Raw genomic sequence first — 8,843 nt, forward strand, 5'->3', positions numbered from 1 at the left:
GGCTATTGGTGGTATATGGACGAAAGACTTGGCGAACTTCCCCTGCATAAGCGAAGCAGAGGTGATCGACCACAGATCTACAGATCTCTGGATCAACTTTCTTACTGATACTACTGCGTCGACGTTCGACAAGTTATACGACGCATCCAGCGCAAAGAATGCAAAACCTTGGGGTAAACGATAGACATACTGTGTGCATAAAATGTCTTTCTGCATGGCACAACAGCTAGTAAGCAACTGTGGTGATCAGACTCAGAGCGAGTGTGCTGACGTCAATGAAGCAGACTCGCAACGAAGTGTATGCTGTTGTGGGGGGACGCTGACCGGACAGGCACTTGGAGCCTACTGCGAGTGTATTGCTGGGTAAGTGTTGTTGGCCTTGTATGTTTTGTGGGATTAACTTGATGGCTGCGTTACTTGGTATCTTACACAATCAGTTTTCATACTCAGTCATATAATGCATGGCACACAAAGTGACAAACACACACAGAGATTCATAATTCTCTACTAAAAATGTCTGCATGCAAAAGCTGTCATTTTTGACAAAGTTATGAGCAGCATGTTAATGTAATTTCAATCAGTATCTCCAGGAGACCATGCCATGTTGGCTAGGCATGTTCAATAGAATACCAGGTACCTGAGTGCGGAGTTTTATTTAATGTGTACGTACACATGTGTTTGTGAATCCTCTTGTCAATGAAGGTTATCACTGCAGTAAGATCAAATTCCATTCTGAGCCGGTATATATTTTATATAGATATCAACAGCATGCGCTTACAAGCTCTCTGTAGGAATTCCTAGGAAAGATAAAGTTAATTGTTATTACTAGCAGGCTAAGGAAAATCAAGATGACACAAACGGAATTTGAATGTGTGTTGTTGTTTTTACCAGAAAGGACAGTCTTGCAACCATGTGGCCGCCACCCTTTTTGCTGCTTCACACTACATGGCTGAAGGAATCGACACTGTGCCAGCAGACAAAACTTGTACACACTACAAATGTATGTGGAAGGGGCATGCTGCCATGAAAACTGCACCAGCTGCTCTCGATGACATACAAATTGTTAAGTAAGTGTGTATAATAATTAATAGGGTTGCATTACCTAGAGGTTTACATCAGAGTGTGATCTATTTTTTTCAGAACATAAGTCTCAAAGTTAAAATATAGAGCTTGTTAACTACAACAGCTACAAGACTGGGGAAAGAGAAACAGTGATATTTATAAAGTGCATTATCAACAAACTATGCATTTTACATTTAGTCAAGAGACCAGGGCGGTGGTGTATGTTTGTGTGTAGAGCAATTTCTGGAAAACTACAACATTATGTTCTAAAGGTTAAAAACAAACCAGCCCTGAAACAGTGAAAGTGGCAAGTATTTTACTCGCCATAGTTAGTAGAAGCATGCATCTGGTGAGTAGAAGTGTTCATCTACTCGCCAAATGCGAGTGAAGATGCTGAATCAAATTGTTGGTTTGGTTCGTAAAATTTGCTCTCTGGCTGGTACGTTTTCAGAATCACTAGCCAGAGGCTAGTGCATAATTTTTTGACTTTCAGGGCTACAAGCTTAGAAAGTTACACAGATTTGTTTTAAACACAGGGAAGCGTGATTTCCTGTGGGACAGTTTTGCTACTGCGCTATGCTGGGTTGCCATTTACCTTATTCGACGTGGATGCTGGTTTTCAGCTAAGCATTGTCCTTGTGAAATGTACTGCGTTCAGTATCGTTATACATGTTTGACAGACTGGCGCAACTTGTTTTAGCATTTGTACCCAGCATAAGATTTGCTTTAGTGTCAAGTAAAAAAAATAATTTCATTTTCAGGTATGCTTCAAGACAAGACAAGTTTCCCCGGACGACTCTTCAAGGCCTCAATTTTGACCAAGAAGTCCGGATGCAAGGAAGCGCGACTAAGAGATCTTCAACAACCGGTACCAACCGTTTGAAGGCTGCATATAGTTATGATATACTGAACTAGGGTTTTCAAGGTGTGATATTTTTTTCCAATACCAGTTAATTAAGTTGGTAGCAACAGTTAACTGTTCTGTCAAGTGAAAAATGTATGTAGTTTCAATATGGACAGGTAAAATCAGTACTTTGTTTACAGCGAGGGAGGGTATGTAGTGCTGTCACCTCTGTGTATGAGTTCAGGTTTAAATTTTTAAATGCCTGCAGTTAAGACAGAAGATTGTGGAAGCTGATAAGAACTTGTGTCAGAGGATAGTAAGAAGTGTTTCGGCTTCGTACGGACTATACCATCATCCATGACTTGTGTGTATTATTCGGAGAACGTATCAGAGCCGAGGACATGTGTTGTGAACAGCGATTCTCAGTGATGAAAGTGTAGTGTGTGTAATGCCGGACTGTATTCTTCTTCAACTTCGGAATGGCAAGGAGGTATTTTGTGAGATGTTTTATGATTTGATATCCATGTACTGATGATTTCATTCAATAGCGAAATGTTTGAAATGTTCATTCGTTTTGTGCCATGTTTGTTGTTCAAGAGCGTGTTGTCACCATCCCTTATGAATATGGACGTGTGTGAATGTTGGTGCAGACATGAGCGTTTGAGCGAGTGAATTTAGAAGCCCTGTGCATTAAAGTCATTACCGGACAACCAAATCAGCAAACATAGAAATTCCTTGTCATACACATCGATCTGATCAAGGTAATAATGTTAGCACTTTTTTCCAATTTATTTCACAGTTATTTGTTATTTTTTGGAGGAAATTATAATGCAATTCACCGATTTTAAAAAAACATGATTCCAATTGTCTCCCTTGAACAAATTTGTTTGTACAAAATTTGTTACTTACTTTTTTTTTCAAGGCTATATCAAGGAAAATTCTTTTTGAACTGATTGTGGGACCGTGCACAAGCTGACAGACTTGAACTCAAAAGTTGCAGAAGATTCTTGGCTGCGACTTTTGAGTTCAAGCCGATCAGTTTGTGCACAGTCCCAAGATTTGTCTATATTTATTTATCACTTAAAATAAAATACAGTTTTTCTTTTAATGAAACTGTAGATATGTCAAAGACTGTTTTGAATAATTTTGGGGGGTAATTTTCTTTAAGAAATAACTCAAGTGAATGCACAAATTGTGTACTAAAGTGTCGGTACAAGGGAGACAATTTGAAGCCATTTTAAAAAACAAAGCAGTATATTGCATAATAATATCCTTCAATTATAACAAGAAATAAGGAATAAACGTCTCTTGACATGTTGTCTACCTAATTATCTTGATCGCATTTATTTAAAGTGGGAATCGTTATGTTCGTAAGCTCACATACAATCATTGATGAAACAAACTCAGACCAGACCAGAGATTTGATTGATAATGGGCCCTTTATTCTATACAGTACCAGAGTAAATTATATAAACCATTACATGACAAAATAAGCTTCTTGCTCTTTGGAGTGATGTGGCCTTTGGCAGTTCATCAACCCAGTAATGTAGACCTGCCTTTTTTTACGAAGTAGGTACATGCATACCGAAAGATCACCATATGTGTGAAACCATACTGCAGTGTCATTTTTCAGTAGAGAATCAACAGAAAAAGAGCGTATGTTCTCCTTCACCTTCATATTGTCTTTCTTCAAGCCAGAAACATCTTCAGTCAGACGATTAATCACAGAGGCCTGTTATGTAATTATCATCTGCAGCTCTGCCAACTTGAGGTAGTCTGTGTTCCAATAACAATACCCTCACATGTAGTCGTGTCCCTCTTTGCAAAGGCATGATCTGGCCCTGGTCCTAAGCTCTCACTAGATGCAGAGGGCAAAGGAATGGCTGCTTCTGTAAATACAAAATCAAATGTATACATTAGCAATATAATCAGCATCAATGATCTTGTTATCAGATTACACATGCATCACACTCACAGCATTTAAGCATGAAAATACCTGAGGGAAATAACTCCTGAAATTGAAAAAAACTTAGGGGTGCGGGAGATGCTCCCCGGAAATTATTTTGGAGTGTTCCATGCAAAATCAAAATTGTAGAAATCTAGTGCTATTTTTGTTGTTGCATCAATTAATGGTACATTTCTGGGAATAAAAAAAAATGATTCCGCATGAGCTTTATCGATGTCTTGAAAACTGCATCACTATCTGTATCAAGTAACCTCCTTAATCTTCTCGATTCAAGAGTCTGTTGATTCAGAGATACTGTAGCAACAGATCTCTGGTTGATTGCATGCACGCGGCTTGTCGACAATGTCTAGATCTTGTTTGTTTGTTTTCTAAAATCTTGCAATTGTTTCGTGACCCTTCCTATGCATCCGTTTTGGGCTGCCGATTCATTTTAAATTTCTTATACACTGATGTAGGAAGACAATTTGAAGTCAGCAGATCATAAATTGATAAAAACAAACAAAGCTTACTTGGCTCTGAGTCTCTTCCAGATCCGATGATATTTTCAGCGTTGACACTGGGGGGTGGAAGCAAAACCGCTTGCTTGTCGTCGGTCTTCACTGAGCGGACAAAGTCACGTCTCCGACCAGTACCTTGTCCTTCTGCTAGAGTCACTTGTTCTTGATGTTCTCTCAAATCCAAGATTAAGGGTGGGTACGAAGTCAAAGGAGTTGGCATCGTTGATAGCCGTGCCATTGCCAGACACGAAGTGACGCGAGCAGACTTTTCAATGGCACAGATCTCTGGGCACAACAAACCCCTGTCGTCGGATTGCTTGCACCCATCGCGTCCTTCGCTGTTGCGCCTTCGCAATTGCACCCATCGGTCGGAAAGCCATACAATGACAAATTCTGTCCACCGTATTTCTCTGTCTTCATTGATTCCACTGTTGCACTTGCAGTTGTAAACACAACAGTTTGTCTCGTCGTCTCCGCACTTTACTTTGCACCAAGCCTCGTTGTCGATTTTTCCTTTTGCCCCCTAGTTCCGGTAGATCTGACAATAAACTTCACAGCGCATGCGCCAAAATTTAAGTGAAAAAGGTCTATTAGACAATCATCATTTCAGACAACTATATCCTGTTTCAATCGCTTGCTGGTCTTGGGTGTAACCACGTTAATTTCTTCTCAATGAATCTTCAGACGTGGCAGAGCGGTGTTTCGATCGCTGCCTGAGCTACGGCCAAGAGAAGAACCCCGAACGTCCGCTGTACGAGATCACCTTCAACTACGAGTTTCTGGATGACGCTTACATGCCATGGATCCATGATGAATACAGAAAACGGCTGCGAGACGATGCTACTTCCATAAGCGAGACGTCATCTGTCGGTGGGTTAAGAGTTGTTTTCAAGTCCGACTTACAACCAACTTTGAGCCCACTTTTGTCGGCTAGAAATTGTGTCGATTTGAACACGAGTGTTTATGATGTGCTCATTTTTGCTAGTAGGGTCCAGTACTATGTTACACAGTGTTCAAAACTGGTTACAGAAAGGATGTTCAAAACTGGTTACAGAAAGGGTGTTCAAAACTGGTTACAGAAAGGGTGTTCAAAACTGGTTACAGAAAGGGTGTTCAAAACTGGTTACAGAAAGGGTGTTCAAAACTGGTTACAGAAAGGGTGTTCAAAACTGGTTACAGATAGGGTGTTCAAAACTGGTTACAGAAAGAGTGTTCAAAACTGGTTACAGAAAGGGTGTTCAAAACTGGTTACAGAAAGGGTGTTCAAAACTGGTTACAGAAAGGGTGTTCAAAACTGGTTACAGAAAGGGTGTTCACAACTGGTTACAGAAAGGGTGTTCAAAACTGGTTACAGAAAGGGTGTTCAAAACTGGTTACAGAAAGGGTGTTCAAAACTGGTTACAGAAAGGGTGTTCAAAACTGGTTACAGAAAGGGTGTTCAAAACTGGTTACAGAAAGGGTGTTCAAAACTGGTTACAGAAAGGGTGTTCAAAACTGGTTACAGAAAGGGTGTTCAAAACTGGTTACAGAAAGGGTGTTCAAAACTGGTTACAGATAGGGTGTTCAAAACTGGTTACAGAAAGGGTGTTCAAAACTGGTTACAGAAAGGGTGTTCAAAACTGGTTACAGAAAGAGTGTTCAAAACTGGTTACAGATAGGGTGTTCAAAAGTGGAAAGTCAATTTAGAGTGTAGACTCTGCGATGATAATTGATATTAATGAGGATACTGATATGGCGCAAATCCTAAAATAGTTCTAAGCGCCTCACAAAAACATACGTGAATAAATTATTTAGCACAACATTTCCAAATCAAATAGTCATACACTAAACGATGAACGTATTATACAATTTACAGAGTTTTGACCCACATAATGCCAACAATTAAAGAATTCCATGAAGATAGGTTTTTATATTTGTTTGTCTGTTTACTTAAAAGACCGTTGGGTCGATATATTTGTAACGTAATTGTGTCAATAACCAAGATGGGCGCTGTGGCGGGGTGGTAAGACGTCGGCCTCTAGTAATCGGAAAGTCGAGGGATTGAATCCAAGCCCGGCCGCGGCCGCCTGGTGGGTTAAGTGTGGAGATTTTTCCGATCTCCCAGGTCAACTTATGTGCAGACCTGCTAGTGGCGTATCCCCCTTCGTGTGTACACGCAAGCACAAGACCAAGTGCGCACGGAAAAGATCCTGTAATCCATGTCAGAGTTCGGTGGGTTATAGAAACACGAAAATACCCAGCATGCTTCCTCCGAAAGCGGCGTATGGCTGCCTTAATGGCGGGGAAAAAACGGTCATACACGTAAAATTCCACTCGTGCAAAAACACGAGTGTACGTGGGAGTTTCAGCCCACGAACGCAGAAGAAGAAGAAGAAGAAGTGTCAATAACAACGTTCCAACAACTTACCTTTCTTGTTTTTTGACACATAATGCCAAGTCCTATACATCGATGGTCGGATTTGATCGTGTTATTCTTACATGTGTACCTGGGGACGCGTTTGACGAGGATGATCGTGTGTTATTCTAACATGTGTACCAGGGGACGCGTTTGACGAGGATGATCGTGTGTTAATCTAACATGTGTACCAGGGGACGCGTTTGACGAGGATGATCGTGTTATTCTTACATGTGTACCAGGGGACGCGTTTGACGAGGATGATCGTGTGTTGTTCTGACATGTGTACCAGGGGACGCGTTTGACGAGGATGATCGTGTGTTGTTCTTACATGTGTACCAGGGGACGCGTTTGACGAGGATGATCGTGTGTTAATCTAACATGTGTACCAGGGGACGCGTTTGACGAGGATGATTGTGTGTTATTCTAACATGTGTACCAGGGGACGCGTTTGACGAGGATGATTGTGTGTTATTCTAACATGTGTACCAGGGGACGCGTTTGACGAGGATGATCGCCTCCTGCCCTCTGCGACCCCTTACTCCAATGACTCCAACTTCGTCAAGAAGAATTCACCTCTCTTCATCATGGTAACCGTCACATTCAGTGATATTTTAACTAATTATTTTCCCTTCAAAACCCATGCCATAAGAATGACATGTAATGTAACGTAATGTCACGTTTTGTTTTGTCAATAATACACGTTCCAATTAACTAACATTCTTGTTGTAAGATTCCATGTAATAAGCTTATGAATTTGCGAAACTTGTTTTCAAACGAGCGGAATATCAGTTTAAATAGACGAATTCTGGATATTACTGTGTAAGATTGGTGAATGGGGGTAATGAAGAATTGTGCCGCGTGAAGCCAAGACACGCTAAGATATTAGCGTCAGTGAATACTCAGCTCCGACGTGCATGCTTTCGAAGAAAACGGGATCATGTCGATTGGAAACTGGCTGGATTAGTGACTGGGTTATATTGAGCTCATGAGTGGACACTGGCTGGATTAGTGACTGGGTTATATTGAGCTCATGAGTGGACACTGGCTGGATTAGTGACTGGGTTATATTGAGCTCATGAGTGGACACCACATAAACGCATGACAGTGTCCCCTCGATGAGATGCCCTTGTCTTTCGAAAGCATGCGCACCGGAGACGCCATTGTCGCTTGCCAACAACAATGAGTGTTTGGAGAGAGAGGGGAACAGAGAAAGATAGAGAGGGGGAGGAGAGAAGAGAGAGAGAGAGAGAGAGAGAGAGAGAGAGAGCGAGAGAGGATATGAACAAAGAGAAACTGTATGTGTGTATGTCGGTGTGTGTGTGTGGGGGGGTGGGGTGTGTGTGAGTGTGGGGGGTGTGATTGTGTGCGTGTGTGTGTGTTCCGTGTGTGTGTGTGTGTGTGTGTGTGTGTGTGTGTGTGTGTGTGTGTGTGTCCGTGCGTGTGTGTGAATGAGAGAGATAGAGAGAGGGAGACAGACAGACAGATCGAAACAAAGAGAGATGATGATGATGATGGAACTTTATTTTTCAAGGATAGAGGTTTAAGGCGACGCCTTTTCTTACAACCGGTCCTTACTTCTAATACAAATATCTAATAAATGATAAACAAGTAAAGCAACATGACAAATAAACAAAGTAAACGAACGAACCAGCAAACAATCGACAAGTAAGCAAACAAGCAAATAAACATAAACAATAAAATGGCAAAGTAAGCAACATACAAATCGAAAGCGAAACATGCAACATGTTAACACATGGAAAGTGATCGACGGTAAAATTCACACGATACCAACGTTTACACTAATGCTAATAATGATTATATGGTGTAAATGATAATGATGATGATGATGATGATGATGATGATGATGATGATGATGATGATGATGATGATGATGATGGAAAATCGCAACATAAATTCCACATAATACATATAATAAAGAACATATTTGTGTAATTCATAAAGCTTTGCCAATTGTTGACAGCTACTTGCACGTGTTAAGACTAGTATAGCCATCTAGGTAGACATAAAATGATTATGCAGAGCTTGTTTAAAACTCTTTAGTGAGGTTAATGATCT

General features: G+C 40.8%; 1 protein-coding gene and 1 long non-coding RNA gene across 2 annotated transcripts in view; one reads left to right on the forward strand and one right to left on the reverse strand.

Annotated features, from left to right (window-relative positions):
- Window positions 1–8,843, forward strand: part of LOC138961462 (transient receptor potential cation channel subfamily A member 1 homolog) — a 45,174-nt gene that overhangs the window by 19,411 nt on the left and 16,920 nt on the right. The window contains exons 15-16 of the mRNA XM_070333113.1: window positions 5,054–5,239; window positions 7,257–7,354. Coding sequence (XP_070189214.1) covers window positions 5,054–5,239; window positions 7,257–7,354 — 284 coding nt within the window. The remainder of the gene's footprint in view (window positions 1–5,053; window positions 5,240–7,256; window positions 7,355–8,843) is intronic.
- LOC138961464 (uncharacterized) lies at window positions 3,327–4,965 on the reverse strand. Its single transcript, XR_011454188.1, has 2 exons — window positions 4,382–4,965; window positions 3,327–3,795 (listed from the first exon to the last, which is right to left on the reverse strand). It is a non-coding gene; the product is annotated as an uncharacterized lncRNA (long non-coding RNA).

The sequence above is a fragment of the Littorina saxatilis genome, linkage group LG3 (genome assembly GCF_037325665.1).
Source record: "Littorina saxatilis isolate snail1 linkage group LG3, US_GU_Lsax_2.0, whole genome shotgun sequence".
Taxonomy (NCBI): domain Eukaryota; kingdom Metazoa; phylum Mollusca; class Gastropoda; order Littorinimorpha; family Littorinidae; genus Littorina; species Littorina saxatilis.